At 32.1% G+C, this 19280-nt stretch overlaps 4 protein-coding genes across 6 annotated transcripts in view; 3 read left to right on the forward strand and 1 right to left on the reverse strand.

Annotated features, from left to right (window-relative positions):
- The window catches only part of LOC145325837 (pre-rRNA 2'-O-ribose RNA methyltransferase FTSJ3), a 197915-nt gene that overhangs the window by 24607 nt on the left and 154028 nt on the right, over positions 1-19280 (reverse strand). The window contains exons 2-4 of the mRNA XM_080168807.1: positions 1843-2007; positions 593-749; positions 45-237 (exon numbers count right to left, since the gene is read on the reverse strand). Coding sequence (XP_080024933.1) covers positions 45-237; positions 593-749; positions 1843-1971 — 479 coding nt within the window. The 5' untranslated portion in view covers positions 1972-2007. The remainder of the gene's footprint in view (positions 1-44; positions 238-592; positions 750-1842; positions 2008-19280) is intronic.
- The window catches only part of LOC145325836 (uncharacterized), a 238290-nt gene that overhangs the window by 6298 nt on the left and 212712 nt on the right, over positions 1-19280 (forward strand). The window lies entirely within an intron of this gene.
- On the forward strand, positions 4742-8129 carry LOC145325586 (meiosis regulator and mRNA stability factor 1-like). Its single transcript, XM_080168554.1, has 4 exons — positions 4742-4751; positions 5316-5398; positions 5666-6012; positions 8102-8129. Exons 1-4 carry the CDS (start codon positions 4742-4744, stop codon positions 8127-8129), a joined length of 468 nt encoding a protein of 155 aa, XP_080024680.1.
- LOC145325588 (uncharacterized) lies at positions 17231-19137 on the forward strand. The gene is made up of 3 exons (XM_080168557.1): positions 17231-17676; positions 17989-18117; positions 18534-19137. Exons 1-3 carry the CDS (start codon positions 17378-17380, stop codon positions 19135-19137), a joined length of 1032 nt encoding a protein of 343 aa, XP_080024683.1. The 5' UTR covers positions 17231-17377.

Here is a 19280-nt window from a genome sequence, read left to right on the forward strand (position 1 = left end):
TTTGACAAATTAGCTTATTATAAAGGAACTACTCTAAAAATTACCTGAAAACTTTAGTGACAAACCAACCACCCTTTGCAAGAAAAACTGTGGCTAGTTTGAAAGCAGACAATGTAAGAATCGACTGCGAATAAGCATCTTGGATCCAGTTCTGACCAACATTTGGGGCTCCGTCATGAAGAACAAGGTCTGCTTTGGCTGTTTTCAGTTCGGATTTGATTCTCTGTTTACACTTTTCTAAACAAAAAATAAATTGCTATTGAACCTAATACGCAAAGTGAATTCGTGTGGAAACGTTTTTTGGTTTTATTAGGGAAAAATGTAAGCCTATCTCCGTTACTTTGTTTTCTTTTTAGGTATAACTACTATACCTCCCCCATCATCCTATCATTGCTTATTTAACTGTGTGTATATCCTGAAAGATTTTAAAAAAGTTAAGACCAATCGTTCCACAATTTTCAAAATAAAAATAATAAAATAAACCTAACCATTAACCTCATCCAACAAAAAATTTAATTTCTTTGGATAAAAAATGAACATGACTCTACTCCCCAGCCCCATTAACCATAATGAAAAAAAACAATATTCTGACCTGTTGTAATATCTTCTTGCAAAGTGATACAGTTTGGGATAGGTTTGATTGGCGCCAGATCTATACCAATAACAAGACTGGATATGGGCATGTTCTCTCTGCACACCTGCATCCAGGAGCCAGGGGCGGCGCACAGATCGATACATACTGTTGATTTCTAAAATAGTATATAAGATCATAATTAATCATGATTATGGACTACATATTATCGTATGTTATAGACTGAGGCAAAATCAATATTTCGCTCATGAATAAATTCAAGTTTAAAAGTATATTTTTACTTTTTACCTGAATGACCTTACCAGATTTGCTGGCATCCTGTGCCCGCCAGGAAGGAGGTATTAAAAAATTTCAACTCTCAGTTATGTGTCATACCCATATTTCGAAAGTCACTCCGTTATAGCCCTCTACCTTTTATACACAGAAAATGGGATGGAAAAAAAACAGAGGGTGGGGGGCAGGCATTTAACGACACCTCCCCGCCCATCCTCCAACCGTTAGGGGTTGATATTACAGATTGAGGGAAGTTAATTAGATTTATTTGCAAAGAAGAAAGATCCTTTAATAGTTACTTAATTTTTAAGTTTTAACCTTAATTTTATCCTATTATATAAAGTATATAAAGCTTTTTTTTTGTCTGTAGCGAAGGATCTCGCTAACCGCTGAACCAATATGGTTCTCCTTTAGAGTGAAGCTTCTTATAGGTCCCAAGGTGGTTTTAGGCTGTTTAATTTTTATAAAAAGTCGTTGTAAGGTTTTAAGTTATTTTTCTGCACTTTCATGTCCCTTCTAATATCCCTAGATACTAGGGACGCAGCCGCTAGTATAATATAAAACACCAGTTTATGAAGAAATTTTTTTCTGGGTATAGTCCCTTTCGTGGCAACGCCCCTTTAGGAGTGATTATTCGTATTTTCACAGTAGCTTTACTCCTATTTCTAGCCCCCCGCGGGGGACTCTAACCTTGCGGGACCAATTGCCTAACCCTGCGGGGCAATCACCTAACCAAATATAACCTAACCTAAAATAACCTATTAAAAGCAATTTTAAAAATACAACGAATCGCCCTTTAAGGTGCGTTGCCATCAAAGGGACTATATCCTTTTTTGATACTTTAATATGTAGTAATTTAGCCGGTTATCCGGCCGGATAACCGGATATTTGCCGGATACCGGCGTTGGTCGGATATCCGGCACAACCCTAATTCTCTTATCATATTACCTATCCAAAAACAAATATAAAACTCAAACCTGTAAGAACTCCCATTTTCTGTTAAGTTGGATAAGCTTGAAAGAGGCTCTGGACCTGTAGCCGATTTCCTTGGCTGCCCAATAGGCCTTATCTCGCCTCGACTTTCCAACTTTCTTTTTGGTGCCCATAGCTAATTGCTTTGTTTATTTCACTTTCAATCAAGTCTGAAACAATTAAAATTATAGGTATTAATTTGAATAGCAAAATATATAAATAAGTATAACATTAAATAGGCATGTTTAGGTACCTTTTTTTTAAAAGAAATTGGTCTAAAAACAATGGAGAAAACTAACTATTACTCTAAAATTGCATAGGAATTCATTTTAAGATTAATTTAGAGCAAGATTTAAGGGTTTAAATCCTATTTGCCTGAGTAATTTTAACTTATAAGGAACACTTTCTCTTTGTTTCCTTGGCTCATTTGTAAGAAATTACCTAAAAAACAGATATTATATACTCTTAGATATGGGTATTCTACGAAGCGCGTAACCCTAGTAATATATATTATATATAAAGAAATAAATTTTATTATTCTAGTAAAAGATTTAATTGCCCACTCCAATAGAAATTTAGATATGGATGTGATTACTTATACTTCTATGAGTCTTTCAAGGGGAGAAAATTGAAAATCGTGGAATCATCATATAGATAAGATTATTTATATATATACCGAAAAAACGCAATTTTAATCCAAATGTCTAAATAATTTAAAACAAGCTAGCACAACTGTATCATTAACAAATATATACATATCAATATCATTCACAACTTACAATTTGTATATAACATAATTCAGGGACAAACTTATAACAAATTTCAAACAAAATAATATTTTCCATTTTACCTCGTGTAAACAAATTACGTTTAATTTACAGAAATAATTAAAATATCTTACTTAGCATGATAAAAATATGTGAATTTCTTAAAATAATGATTATCTTTACATAAATAACAACTAAACATACAAAAATTTACTTTTCTTGTTTGTAAAACTTCAATTTAACACTGAAAACTTGTCATGCTAATGATATGAAATGCTTCTTCATGACTTGTTATTTTGAATGTTCTACGACAGGGTTACCAGCCTTTTTTATTTTAAAGTTCAATTTTGACTAAAACAAAGAAGTTTCTTCATTTGATTGTAAATATTTATTAGATTTTAAACCTTAATTTCTATTTTAAATAGAACAAAAACCATTTGATTAAAAATGATTCTAAAAAATGAAAAAAAAAATTACTTGTATAAAAAGTTGTTGGCTCTGTTTTGTGCGTTTAATGCCGTGTTAACTTTTGAAATCCGGTGACTAAATCTGAGGACAAAAACTATACAATTAAAATTTCCCTATTTATTATATACAAGAAATTAGCTATTGCGCCATCATAAGGGAAACTCTATCTGTGAAGGAGTAAGAAGTAAGAAGAGTTTCAGAATTATAGACTCAAACCATCCTGAGACTTAGATTTTAAAATAGAATATGCTAGAACCACAGCAATTGAAGTTATATGGGATAAAATATTTAGAGAAAGTTGTATTCATTGTTTTTGTTTTGTAACTTTTGAACATTAGAAAAGTATAAATAAACAAAAGATGTTTTGAAAAGAAATTAAACTTTTAAAATTAGACTTAAATGTTATTTTTTAAAGTCATATACAATACCCCGTTTTCATAAAATAAATTGACATCGGTTAGCAGCTTAGACATAAGTTTAGGGTGCTGTTAAGTGTTTCATAGACCAAACTGAAGTAAATTTAACTGATCATGATAACCGATGTGTGACGTCATAACATAAGTTAAAGCTAAACCAATGTTCACATCAGTTAAGACTTATCCGAGGGTGGTTAAAACAGCTTAACCAAAGCAAGCTGTCGAAATTCGTACGGGGCATTTGTACTTCAGAAGAAAAATATAAAAACAAATATGAATTGGGGTGGCATTAATTTTGTAAATTAGCAAATAGCTACGATGATTTTGTAGATTAAAAAAAAAATTTTTTGAAGGAAGAAAATTTTCTTTCCATACAAAAACAAAGCTTTCCAAAAAAATATAAATTACTTTTCAACATTAAAAATTACTTATTAAAAGAACAGCGGTTGGGTCCGTCCAGCCCCCTGCCTGCCCCCCCCCAAAAAAAAAAATTGAAAAATTCAGCATGCGCCTATTTTTAAGATCTTTATTGACAAGCGATTTTTTTAAAAATTGTTTTATCGACATAAAAAATATTATATATTGTATTTAACTTATATCAAAAATTTCTTCTTTGTACTTTTTCTTTATTTTCTATACTCTTTGCATCTTTTCATTACTTATACCATTAATAAAATAAATACCAAGATGTATTAGGTTTTTTTATAAGACGACATTTGTCCCAAATAGGCCTTTTATGCTAATTTAAATGAATTTTAGTACGGCAACCCTGCCTTTCATCGGTTAACTGCGACAGCTTATAACATATGTTAAAAATGACGCATTGTCCACATCAGTTTATTTAAGAAACCATAATAAAACTTTTGCGTACTTTATCATTGGTAACTGAACTGAGTCCAGTAACCTAACCACACTTATTTTAGATCAGTTAGCAGCTTGTTTAAGAAAACGGACTAATATTATATTGTTCGTTTTTTGTGTGATTTTTTAAATATAATCTTATGAAACCATTAATTTTAAGTTGGGAGTAATTTTTTTGTATTTTAAATTGATTATCTCTATAATTAATGTAAGATTACTCAATTTCATGCTTTGTTGCACACTTAACCAAAAGTATTACCATTTAATCAATGAATCCTGTTGGCTAGTTTTAAAAAGTTACTTTAAAAAAGACGTAAATTACTTCGTAATACTGTATGTTTTGGTCGTTTAATTTTCTTTTTATTTAATATCTTTGAAACGGGTCATCTAGCATGAGATCAGGTTGGTCTCAAGCCTCCCCCCGCCATTCTTCTTCAATCTTGATATAAATTCCAGCTATATGTCTAAAACAGTTTAGCAACCCAGTCGATGTTATTAGAATAAATTTACTTAATTTATTTATATTTCAGATGCGAGTTAAATTAAAATGAGTGAAACAACGAGTAAAAGAAAATTTATTGGTGTATTTTGGGACATTCAAAATGTAAATATCCCCAAAGGAATGTCCCCCCAAGCCATTTGTCAAAAAATTAGAGACCTAAAATTTTCCAAAGGTATGATGTTTTTTTTTACTAGCTAATATGAAAGTAATTAGGGATGGGGTATACTTTCTTTTCAAATGATAATTAGTATACTGGAAGCGTGGCCATAATCCTGTGGGGATTTCCTGTATCCATTATAACCTGGGGCGTGACACCAAAACGATTATTTTGAAGTATATATGTGTAATACCCTCCCATTTATTCCTTTTTTTTTTAAATAAGGGGGCAGGTAATTTTGAAGAAAACGCCACTTAACTGCTTTGTCTACTTTTAAGTACGTTTGATAATGATTAATTTTTTGTAGACTGCTGTGAGAAAGGCTTTTATGTTGTCTGTGATGTTAGAACTGAAAATCCTGAAGCTCTTGACAAACTTACAGAAGCTCAAGTAAATTATCATTTTTTATTTTATAATGTCGTTTAGATTTGACCTTGTTTGTTTATGATTTTTACCTAGGTAATTTTTCAAGTTTGAGTTCTTCTCTTAATTTGAAATATTTCCATTACGTCGACAAAAGTAATTGTTGTTTTCTATACAGTGAAGCCTTTTATATGTCCAGGGAAGTATTATAACTAATTTGGCCTATCTATTGCCCCTAGAGGCGTAACTGCAAGTATTTTATATGTCATAACTTTACATTTCCTTAATTGTTAGGTTGATGTTATACATGTAAGCAACTCATCCAAAAATGCGGCAGATAAAAAACTAAAATCATTGATAAAAAGATTTATCAGAGATTTCAAGAGCAATCCATTAAAAATAATCTTACTAACTGGAGACAAAGACTTTACAAATGATATTCACGAGGCAAAGAACGAGGATGGGGTGAGTATTGAGATTATGCTGGTCCATCCTCAAGTCAGCTCTGAAGTGCTGAAATCATTTGCTCACCAGACCATGCATTTTGGCTATCTTGTCAGTGATATTTACGTTGAGGTGGACCAGTATCTGAAAGTTACAAATCTTCCTAGCACTCAAGAAGAAAGGGGAACAATGTCAAGGTATATTTTAAAAGCAAAACATTCCTATGATTAGGGTAAGTCCGTCCGTCCGGAACAGTTAGCCCTTTTCGTTAATTTGAATGTCGACTTCAAATTTTGCAAGATGATAACAATTAGGTACGATTAAGGAAGCGTAGCAACTGTATAATCGCTACAAGAGAGTCCATACGTCCATTTAAAACATGACATGTTGATTTTTCACTTTTTTGACAATAATTTTTTTATGTTATAATTATCCTATCAACCTGATTTTTGGAATACTGATTCCTATTTCCAAAAAGTACAATGTTATGAACGAAACATCTCCATAATCAAGTCGTAAAATTGTAAGTTTTTCCTTGGACATCTTCCTGAATTTAAGAAGTTTTGCAACAAGGGGGGGGGGGTAAGTTTTGCCACTTTCGCGTAATCAGTGTTGTGTGGGCTAGGTATTGATCTGAGATTATAAGTTATTTAGGATAAAAGTTTACTTTTGGGAAGTAGTTCACGGAAATTTAATCATTTTTTGAATAGGTCTCCAGGTTCAGGTGCTGCAGGCTGGAAGGTCGTTTCTAGACAGGTAAAAAAAAATAAAAAATTTTGTTTGAAGAGTTAGAGAGCAACTTATAAAACAAAATATGCTTCTTTTTGGATGTTATCATATTTGCAGAAAAATTTAAAATCGGCCTCCAGGTTCAGGTGCTGCAGGCCTCCAGGTACACTCTGGACAGGTAAAAATTAAAATTTATTATTTGAAGAGTTACAGGTACACTTATAAATCAAAATATGCATCTTTTTGGATGTTATTATCATATTTGCAGAAAAATTTTAAATCGGCCTCCAGGTTCAGGTGCTGAAGGCCTCCAGGTACACTCTGGACAGGTAAAAATTAAAATTTCTCATTTGAAGAATTACAGGTACACTTATAAAACAAAATATGCATCTTTTTGGATGTTATCATCATATTTGCAGAAAAATTTAAAATCGGCCTCCAGGTTCAGGTGCTGCAGGCCTCCAGGTACACTCTGGACAGGTAAAAAATAAAATTTTTTATTTGAAGAGTTATAGGTACACTTATAAAACAAAATATGCATCTTTTTGGATGTTATCATCATATTTACAGAAAAATTTAAAATCGACCTCCAGGTTCAGGTGCTGCAGGCCTCCAGGTACACTCTGGACAGGTAAAAATTAAAATTTCTTAATTGAAGAGTTACAGGTAAACTTATAAAACCAAATATGCATCTTTTTGGATGTTATCATCATATTTGCAGAAAAATTTAAAATCGGCCTCCAGGTTCAGGTGCTGCAGGCCTCCAGGTACACTCAGGACAGGTAAAACTTAAAATCTTTTATTTAGGTTTTTTTGATATTAGAGGAAAGGTTTCTAAATAGAAAATTGTTAAAATATAATAAAATAGCAAAATTTATCAAGTAAACCTTTTCCAGGAGCCTGCAGGATAGCTAATAATCTTAATACATAATTTTTGAATTTAGAGAAAAGGTTATAAAATAGGAAATGATTAAATATCATTATCAAATACAATACATATTATTTAATGTCCCTAGATGTGCTTTAGACAGGCTCAAGGTGGCCTCCATGCTCAATTTTTTATTTAAGTTTCTTATCTTTTTCTATATACTATACCTTCCTTTACACATTTAATTTACCTGTCCAGCAGGCCCCTGGAGGCCATCTAGAGCCTGTCTGGAACACATTTCGAAGCCTTAAATACTATACCTATTATACTAAATTATTATAATTTAGCCATTTTCTTTTTAGAAACCATTCCTCTAAATTCAAAAATAACCATTTAGGCTTTTTTAACTGGCTAGCGACAACCAGCAGTCAACAGGATCCAGGTAAGGTGTCCATATCAAAAAGTATCAAAAAAATATTTGGTTTAATAAGTGTACCTCTAATTCTTTAAATAAGAGATTATAATTTTTAACTGTTCAGAGTGGACCTGGAGGCCTGCATCACCTGAACCTGGAGGCCGATTGTCAATTTATCTTTAAATATGATAATAACATCCAAAATTACGCATATTTAGTTTCATAAGTGTACCTCTAACTCTTTAAATAAGAAATTATAATTTTACCTGTTTAGACTGGACCTGGAGGCCTGCAGCACCTGAACCTGGAGGCCGATTTTAATTTTAACTGCAAATATGATTATAACATCCAAAAAGATGCATATTTGGTTTTATAAATGTAACTGGAACTCTTCAAATAAGAAATTTTAATTTTTACCTATCCAGAGTGTTCCTGGAGGCCTGCAGCACCTGAACCTGGGTGCCAATTGTTATATTTTCTTCAAATATGGTAATAACATCCAAAAAGATGCATATTTGGTTTAATAAGTGTACCTGCAACTCTTCAAATAAATAATTTTAATTTTTACCTGTCCAGAGTGTACCTGGAGGCCTGCAGCACCTGAACCTGGAGGCTGATTTTAAATTTTTCTGCAAATATGATGATAACATCCAAAAAGATGCATATTTTGTTTTATAAGTGTACCTGTAACTCTTCAAATAAAAATTTTTAATTTTTACCTGTCCCGAGTGTACCTGGAGGCCTGCAGCACCTGAACCTGGAGGCCGATTTTAATTTTTTCTGCAGATATGTTAATAACATTCAAAAAGAAGCATATTTTGTTTTATAAGTTGCTCTCTAACTCTTCAAACTAATTTTTTTAAATTTTTTTACCTGTCCAGAAACGACCTTCCAGCCTGCAGCACCTGAACCTGGAGACCTATTCAAAAAATGATTAAATTTCCGTGAACTACTACCCAAAAGTAAACTTTTATCCTAAATAACCTATAATCTCAGATTAATACCTAGCCCACACAACACTGATTACGCGAAAGTGGCAAAACTTACCCCCCCCCTTGTACTTTCAATTTTGTTAAGACGTATGCGTTAATATTCTTCTTATTCAGTTCTTACACTCTACAAGTGTTAATGTTTGTTTGTCCTGCCATATAATAAAAGTAGAGAATAAGGGGAGGGGAGGGGGGGATTTTGACACTTTTGCGTAAACCTGGAGTAAAGGCTTTATATAGTCCAAAGATAAAGCCTATACTCCAGGTTTACGCAAATGTGTCAAAACTCCCCCTTTTTGTTCATGTATTAATTAAAATGTTGTTCTTATGAATGATTGAATATCTCTTGTAATATGAAGAAAGTTTCAGTCATTTTAGCGTAGCTTACTATTACGACTGGTCATATTTTTATTAGGTAAGATGTTGCACCATAAAAAAATATTTTATTATGTTTAGCTGGCAAAGAATGAACCTATTTGCACGAGAACACAATGGAGAAATCTCGGAATGGGTGCCGAGAAGTGGATATGCCATACTAAAATTTTACAGCAACGTTGACGCAAGAAAGTTTAAAGAATCCAAGTCAAAAGTCTACTTTGGAGAGAGACAGCTGCAGATATTTACTTGGAAAGCCAAGCCCACCGTGCAAAGTTTGGAAAATGTTCGTAGACAAAGAAGTTACTCATGTCCTAGAAGAACACCAACAAATCTAGGCAATTTGAATTATCTTGTTTTTCTACTGCTTAGTAGTGCAGCTCTATAACATTTTTTACCATTCAAAAACTAGAAAACTAGAATATTTAAAGATTTTTATTGTTATTGAAATTATTTAATTCCTGTGTTGATGACAATACATAATTATTCTAAATGATTACAATTTCCAGTTTTTTACTGTTTTACAGTTTACAGATATTTTCTATCATTATAGCCTAAAGTAATTATGCTTTTTGTCCACCCGTTAAGATCTCTAGAACCATTACCTAATGAGTTTTATTTTAGGGCATCTTTGCATAGTTTTTTTATGGCAATTGTAGGATTTTAATTTTTAAGTTTTGTAGAATGTAGAGGTTATCGTTTATTTTCTTACTCCAATTTCTCACCAAAATACACAACCGTTAGATGTTAGGGGCGAAGCCACTAGTTATCTAAACGTTGATTTTTTACTAAAAATGTTAATTAAACAAGATGCTTCCATGAGACAGCGTGTCAAGTAGTTGTACTTGGGTGTAAAGGTTACTGGCTAGTATACGAATATGTCTCGTCATATTCCTCGACTACTTAAGTCCATACACAATGAAACCATGGCTACACACACAATAAAACAAGATATTTTAAAACCAGAATCTGGTATTGCAAATGAGCTTTATGTCAACCCTAACAATGGTTCTGGTGCCGTGTTACCTGAAAGTCATGCTACCTCTAATGATACACTCAGTGCTCCCGCTGATTCTGACAAGTATGCATCAAATATTATGTATGAAATTACTTTCAAGGCGGACAGAAAAGAAGAAATAACTGGACTTATTTATAGGAATATTAAATATTATTTCCATTGATTTCGTACGAGCAGTGACTGCGTACCCCTGTAATAGAAATATTAATATACATTCTAGTTTCTAGAGTCTAAACAATTTAAAATGGCGATAATTTTAGGTAGATTTTTCATTGTGTGTTATTTGTTTCTAGCTTGAACTTAGCTTTGTAATTCTACTTTTTTTCACAGTTAGCGGTTATCCCCCTACATATAGGGGCTCTGTTTTCGAAGGGGTAAAGACAGGGCTAGAAAAATAGCTTAAAATCTTTCGAAGACAAAATCTAAAAACAAAATAGTCTAAAACTAACAATGAACCCATGTGTAGCTTACCTAATAGTGATGGGAATCCGGAATCCGAATCCGGAATCCGCCCAATTTTCGGCCAATTTTGGAATCCGAATCCGGATCCGGAATCCGTTTTTTGTAGCGGATTCCGGATTCTAAATTGGTAGGCTAAAATTACCGTCTTTTTTCTTACAACTCCCTCTGTTTGAAGGCAAAGATCAAAAAAAAAATTCTACATAACAAATTTGGATCATATGAAGAAAATGAAGTCATTCCTAAAAAGGACAGAAATTCCCTTCCTTGGGTATAGGAAGGCTATTTACTTTCCTTTTTCTTACAAATTCTCTGTAAGGAAGGTGATTTCTGTCCACTATCTTACAAATTCTCACTAAAGGAAGGTGACCTCTGTCCACCATCTTACAAATTCTTCCTAATTCTTAGAAATTCTTCCTTTTCCTCACTATTACAACTATGCTTAATAAATCTACCTTATTTACCCAAATTCTTACTTATTCTCAGAAATTCTACCTTAATTAGACAAATTCTCCCTTATTCTAAGAAGACCTACCTTATTCAATGAAATTCTTCCTTATTCTAAGAAAATCTACCTTATTCCCTCAAATTCTTCCTTATTCTAAGAAATACTTCCTAATTCTATGAAAATCTACCTTATTCTAAGACATTCTTCCTTATTCTAAGAAAATCTTCCTTATTCTAATAAGATCTACCTTATTCTAAGAAATACTTCCTATTTCTATGATAATCTACCTTATTCTAACAAATTCTCCCTTATTCTAAGAAGACCTACCTTATTCTAGGAAATTCTTCCTTATTCTAAGAAAGTCTACCTTATTCCTTCAAATTCTTCCTTATTCTAAGAAATACTTCCTAATTCTATGAGAATCTACCTTATTCTAAGACATTCTTCCTTATTCTAAGAAAATCTACCTTATTCTAAGACATTCTTCCTTATTCTAAGAAATTCTTCCTTATTCTAATAAGATCTACCTTATTCTAAGAAATACTTCCTAATTCTATGAAAATCTACTTTATTCTAAGACATTCTTCCTTATTCTAAGAAAATCTACCTTATTCTAAGACATTCTTCCTTATTCTAAGAAATTCTACCTTATTCTAAGACATTCTTTCTTATTCTAAGAAATTCTTTCTTATTCTAATAAGATCTACCTTATTCTAAGAAATACTTCCTAATTCTATGAAAATCTACCTTATTATAAGACATTCTTCCTTATTCTAAGAAAATCTACCTTATTCTAAGACATTCTTCCTTATTCTAAGAAAATCTAGCTTATTCTAAGAACTTCTTCCTTTTCCTTACTAATTCTCTCTTATTTTCAGATAACCTAGCTTTTTCTAAGAAGTTCTTCCTTAATTCCCCTAATTCTTCCTTTTTCTCAGATAATTTTCCTAATTTATATTGGGATATCATAACTGAAATAAAGGTATAGAGAATATATAAATTCTGCCTTTTCCCCTTCCTTATTCTCTCAAAATCTTGGTTTTTCTCACATATATTTCCTTATGTTTATTGGGATATCAGAACAACATGTGTAGGATAAGTTTGAGTTGTATCTTTTGACCTGAAATGTTTGTTTGTACTTTAGAGGTGGAAATTCATAAAGTACATTTTAATAGGAACCCCAGTCAGAAGTATGAAATTATCTTAAGAAATAATAGAAAATTCAGTATTTTTTTTGGTTGTATCTTTTGACATTTAGTGTTTGTTTATGTTTTTATTCATAAAATTATTAATAATATTAACATAATTTTGCAGAGAAATAAACCTAATAATAACAGGATAACAGAAAAAGACAAGTAGTCTTTACAATCTTTCTCTAGCCAACACATAAAATATTAGACCAAGACCAAAAAAGTAATAATTTCAAAACAAATTAAAATATTTTGTATATTTTACTGATAATTTTCTTCAATAACTATATGTAATTAGCAATCCTTTTATAAAAGTAACAGGATGTTTGTCTGAGCTCCCAAGAAAAATTGCCTAAAGAAAAAAATTTCCCCCCTAACCATCAGAAAAAAATCTTTTCCTTTTCAAAAATAAAATCCCAGGCTTAGAGTCAGACATTTTTATTTGATTAATTACCCAAAGTGTCCATAGAAGCCTCTAGTGGCGTAGCTGCTAGTCTCAACCAATGTAATGTTTTTTTTCTTCACATTCCTATTTATGTGGTACAAACTCTATAGAAAGTTGGCAACTTATTCTTTTCGTCGGTAAACTAAAACAGCTGATAATTATGAAATCAATTCAAGGGCAATTAGAGTGGGTCAATTTTCAATTTTTTTTTTAATTTTGAATTCACCACAATGGATTTATTATTACTTAGATCTTACACGAAACATTTCATGTTCTATAATAGAGTGAACTCTCTTGCGGGCTAAAATAACGATCTTCCCCACCCAATTCTTTACCCTATTCCCTCCCATCCTAATGGAAAAATGGTACACCAAATAAAATCGAAGGGAAATTGCAACCTAAACTAACTAAAAATTTTCTCCTGTGATAATATCCACGTGAATAAATATAGAATTAATTGGAAGTTGAACCATAATTTTGTATCCTCTTAAAATATCATTGTTGTAGATGGTTAAAACATTATCTATCCCCTCTCCCCTTTACCCTATCTCTTTTCCTTCTTTATGGTGAATAAACTGACCAATAAACAGGTTAGCAACTTAATTTGGCGACAACTTTTCTATGTAACTCTATGTCAATAAGATAGGGTACTTATAGCTTTAAAAATCGAACCATCCTTTTAAATATTGACCCAACTCGACCCAATTTGTTGCTTTTAAAGACCAATACTAAAATCTAAATACAAAAAGTTTTGACATTAAGAAATATTTTATTTTTTGGTATTAAGTAATATGAATATTAAGAAAATTCATAATCCTTTATATCTTTTGAACATATATTTATAATTATAAAAATATCCGAAAATCAACAATTCTTTAGCTCTGATGTTGGTCATCACTCATCCCCTCACTAACCCATATGTTCTATTATTCATTCCCCAAATATACTATTAACAGGGATCTAAAGGGATATGACAATTGCCGATAAGTTGATGTAAATCCTCAATGATTAAACATAAAATTATCCCTTCTGTAAGTTATAATTGGTGGTTAAATCGTTTACTATTAACAGGGATCTAAAGAATAAGACAATTGCCGATAAGTTGATGTAAATCCTCACTGATTAAACATAAAATTATCCCTTTTGTAAGTTATAATTAGTGGTTGAATTGAATCGTTAATGGACAGGACACTCATTTTAATGTACAAACCAATAAAATTCAATAAAAGTTTTAAGTCACTGAATAAGAAAACGTTATTATAAAACTTTGGGGACCAGTGCAGTGTAATAAACAGCTCAATATTCACTCCCTCCCTGGATTATTACACAGTTTTATTTTAACAATTTCTTATTAATGGGCTCAACAACTTTAGAGACTTTTTATTTAATTAATTAAGTAAATTGATTTATCATCCATTGTCCTATCCCTCTTAATTCCTGATTATAGGTTGATTTCTCTGTTTCGGCATGGGACAAGGACAACATATCAAAGACAATTTGTAAATATAGAATATGTAATATAAAAGTTTTTTTAAAATAATTAGATACCGCTGAACCGATATGGTTCATTTTTACACTGTAGCTTCTCATAGATCCTGAGAAGGTTTATAGCCATTTTGAGAAGGGTACCACCACCCACCTTGAAAAATATTACTCCTTTACAAAAAATTTTAATTTAAAATAAAAAAAAACAGAAATGAAAAATGTGGGGATGAGTATGATCCCCCCCCCCCCCACCAAAACAAAAAAAATTAACCCCCTTCCCTTCATTTTTTTCACTTTTTCATTTTAAACTACTATAGAAAATGGAGATATTAAATTCAATTCCCACCACCTAAAGTGCCCCTAAAAGTGTCTCTAGGAGCGTAGCCGCTAGTTTGAAATAAAACACTAACAATATAATTAATTATCCATTAGAATTCTTAAAATTCTAAATATACATAGTCTATGGTCTTATTTTAAATGTATGTCTGTGGGTTTGTGTTCGTTCATAAAAAATACACCCCCTCCCTTACCATGTAGCCGGCCGTGCTGCGTCAAATTCTTGTCCAGGCTAGCCAAGCTGACGGACGTTTTTTTTCTAATTTCTAAAAGCTACCTTTTTTATAAGAATATTTTTTTAATATTATATATAGAAGCAGTATGGTTCTTCATTACTGTTTAGCTTCTTATAAGACAAAGGAAGGTTTATAGCTATTTTGGGGGAGAGTACTAACACATTCTAAAGAGATATCTCCCCTAGGAAAAATCTCCCCCCCCCCAAAAAAAAAAAAAAATTAGAAACCCACTAAAATTAAAGAGGTCTCTAGGGGCTAGTTTGTCATTAAATTAAAAACATTCTTATTTTTCACTCTTAAAAAAAGCTAGCTTTTTTATTTGGATGAAAAAATCTGATCTACATAAAATTATTGCAACACAGCACTTTTCTCATCTCCTGGTAGAATATGAAGAAAATAGTAAGGTTTTTCTGTCTGAAGCTTAAGATCCCAGGAATGGTTGGTCTAATTAGCAAGAATTAGCTAAATTATCTGAGACAAAGGAAGGATATGTGATGAGAAGGAAGACTTTGAGGGAAAAAGGTAGATTTTCTTAGAATAAGGAAGAATGTCTTATAATAAGGTAGATTTTCATAGAATTAGGAAGTATTTCTTAGAATAAGGTAGATCTTATTAGAATAAGGAAGAATTTCTTAGAATAAGGTAGGCTATCTGAGAATAAGGAAGAACTAGGAGGTATTGGGTTAATTTTCTTATAATTAGGAAGATTAAGTGAGATTTAGGAAGAGATTTTCTTAGAATAAGGAAGAATGTCCTAGAATAAGGTAGATTTTCTTAGAATAAGGAAGAATGTCTTAGAATAAGGTAGATTTTCTTAGAATAAGGAAGAATGTCTTAGAATAAGGTAGATTTTCTTAGAATAAGGAAGAATGTCTTAGAATAAGATAGATTTTCATAGAATTAGGAAGAATGTCTTAGAATAAGGTAGATTTTCTTAGAAAAAGGAAGAATGTCTTATAATATGGTAGATTTTCATAGAATTAGGAAGTATTTCTTAGAATAAGGTAGATCTTATTAGAATAACTAAGAATTTCTTAGAATAAGGAAGAATGTCTTATAATAAGGTAGATTTTCATAGAATTAGGAAGAATTTCTTAGAATAAGGAAGAATGTCTTAGAATAAGGTAGATTGTCATAGAATTAGGAAGTATTTCTTAGAATAAGGTAGATCTTATTAGAATAAGGAAGAATTTCTTAGAATAAGGTAGGCTATCTGAGAATAAGGAAGAACTTAGAGGTATTGGGTTAATTTTCTTAGAATTAGGAAGATAAAGTGAGATTTAGGAATGTGATTTTTATCCTCTTTTTCAGATATGTGAGAAAAAGGAGAGTGATTTTTGTCCATATTTGAGATATCTGAGAAAAAGGAAGATGATTTCTGTCCTTTTTGGAAGGGAATTTCTGTCCTTTTTAGGAATGACTTCATTTCCTTCATATGATCCACAAATTTTAATAATTACTAATGTGATGTAAATGTTTTAGTTATGCTGGAAGTCAACACTTTAAACAAATCAAGGCTTCAACCAAGTAACATAGTGATAAATTAACGAAAAAAGCTATCCCTCTGTGACGGACGGCCTTTTAAAATACTGCTAGAATCCGGAATCCGAATCCGGAATCCGCCAAAAATAAGAATCCGGAATCCGTAAGAATCCGTCACTTTTTTTGACGGATTCCTTCAGAATCCGGAATCCGAATCCGGCCCAAAAATTCGACGGATTCCCATCCCTATTACCTAAAATAGGGAACCCAAAAGTTCAGTAGTTAAAGAGATCTTTATCTTCAATAAAAAAAACATTAGGATAATATTTAAAACGTGCAACAGTATTATTGGACCGTTCTCAACACAAACAACAGTACAAAGTGACAACAAGCTGAAGATGTATTTAACCATGACTGCATATCACCAAGTGATTTGCTTGAAACTCTACCTGGACACCCTAGATTCTGTACATCATAGGAAAATATTTGAATATATTATACAATAGTTAATTTAAAGTAAACTCATAGGTACATTTATCTTGCCTTTTAATTTTGGCTTATTTTATTTTATTTGTCATTATGTAAATTATTATTACTAATACAAAATGTATTATTTTTTTGTAAGTTAGTTACAAATATCATTTTTTACGTTTATCCAAGTAAATACTTTTCTTGAAAGGAAACATTTTAAAAATTAGAAAATTTAAGAGGAAAAACATTTTTTAGCTAGTCAAACCTAATTGTTATGAATCTGTGTAGTTATGTCAACAACTTTGGGGACTTTTATTGCATTTTGATTAGTTGGTTTATTAAGTTGAGTGTCACTGTCAAAACAATTTAACCACTAATTGTAATTCACAGTAGGGGTAATTTTATACATCATCATTGGGGATTTACACATCAATTTATCGGCCATTGTCTTATTCCTTTAGATCCCTGGTAGTTATGTTTACCAAATATTTTAAACAGATGCACGGAATCTTGGCAAGAAATTTTAATTCGCATAGTCGCCTTCTATTTTCAACTAAACTGTCCAACTGACTACGCCATAATCAGCTCAAACTATAACAAAGATTATGCAGAATCCATGACAGTCGACAAAGTCGATCATTTCATCACAGTTTTTCGCAACATCTATGAATCACATAAGAAAAATGACAATTGCAATGTTAATGATAGAATTTGTCAATTCTTCACATTAAGCAAAGAAACTATAAAGAAGAAAGATTATGAAAAAATATTCAATCTTCTGGAGGTTGATGTTTACAATTTCCACCAAGTTTGGACCCAAATTTTTGAAGGAGAAAATGATAAGTTTGTTCTGGTAATTGTAAATGGAGATGAAATTGCGTTGCATAAAGAGGGATGGGTCCTTCAAAAGTTCAGGTTGGAATTTTTCCTAGTTAAAAACGCTTTCACTCTATCAATCTTACTAGCGGGTATGCCTCGCTATAAACCTTCCCAGAACCTATGAGAAACTACCCTGTAAAGCAGAACCGTATCGGTTCAGTGGTTAGCGAGATTCTTCAGTGTACACACTCAGTCAGTCAGACAGACACATAGATAAAGATCCTGTTACTTTACTATAAGGATTTACTGATTAGATCAGAATTTATATTTCACTATGTAGTTTTTAAATTTCATAATTAAAAATCGTACTTTTTGAACCTATTGGTACTATCCAATTTCTTTGTGTAGATATGAATGTTGCTGTACCTGTTTTACCTTGCTGGAACTTGATGAAACTTGTGATTCTGTTGACTACCAACAATTTCTGCAATGTTTCAATATGCTCTTCCCTGACTCAAGTTTTCTGACCCTCTCTAGGTAACATTGAATTCAGGAGGTAAAGGTTAGGGGGGGTTAAATTAAGTACCTAACTAAACTAGGTAAATAATGACAAAAAAAATAATTTTTTATTTTTTTTAGAGGGGGGAGGGTTTAGATAATCTAATCTACTTCCAAAAAAAATTTTGGGAGTGGGCATACGGCCAGTGGCGTCCAAGCTTTTTTATTTGGGGTATTAAATTTTTTTTTAAGGGGGGGGGGGTAATTTGCTTGGGGGGTAATCACTCTTTACCCCCCCCCCCTTGGACGTCTATGCATACGGCACTACATTTTTTGGGGGTAGGGGCGTAAAACCCCTTCACCCTCCCCCTGGATGTCATGTTAATGCGTCTTTGTCAGGCGCGTGACATTAACAGTAAATGGTTGGTTTACTTTTAATATAAGTTTAATTTTAGTCAAGAAGATTTACCAATCAAGATAAATATCAAGAACAATACAATCCAAATCAAACCCGCTGTTAAAATCCTATTTTCTTATGTAGAATATAAGAAAATGGATGCTAGCCAGCTTGAAAATTATCCAGATAAGGAAAAAATCCGGGAAGAAATGCGCCAGTTGCTAAGTTCAATCGGGCCTTACTTTCTCTTTGAATACACAGAAACAACATTTCAAGATTCTACGCCGCATACAGAAAGTAATATTGGGTTTTATCTCATGGAACCTGATCTTAAACGATTTGATGACATATTTCTTGCTTTAAATAACAGTAATGATACAAATGAAACGGCTTTGGACCAAATCTGTAAAGCTATTAACATCACCAAGGATTTAAATGTTAATGTAAATACACTGAAGAGCTCATATCAGTCTAGTCCTGCTATTGTTAGAAATCCAAATAGAGCAAGAAGACCCTCTGAACCTGGTGTTGAAAATCCACCTATAGTTGCCAGAAGATCTGCAGTAGCAGAGCCACTTTTTTCACAGCCACCTCCAGATTTAATACATGGCATCTTGCCAAATTCTCAAGGTAACACTTTTTGTTATTACCTTAACTCGTAGGTAAGTGCGGGTTCTCGATTTTTAAGAGATCTTCTTCTTCTTCTTCTGAGGCGTTCTGTACCGATAGTACACTGCCTACTGCTCGTGCTTTAACGTCTTGTGTCTGGCCAGGTTTGCTACTGTGATCATCATCCCACAGATGT

The sequence above is a fragment of the Acartia tonsa genome, chromosome 8, assembly GCF_053477335.1.
Source record: "Acartia tonsa isolate MP-2025a chromosome 8, ASM5347733v1, whole genome shotgun sequence".
Taxonomy (NCBI): domain Eukaryota; kingdom Metazoa; phylum Arthropoda; class Copepoda; order Calanoida; family Acartiidae; genus Acartia; species Acartia tonsa.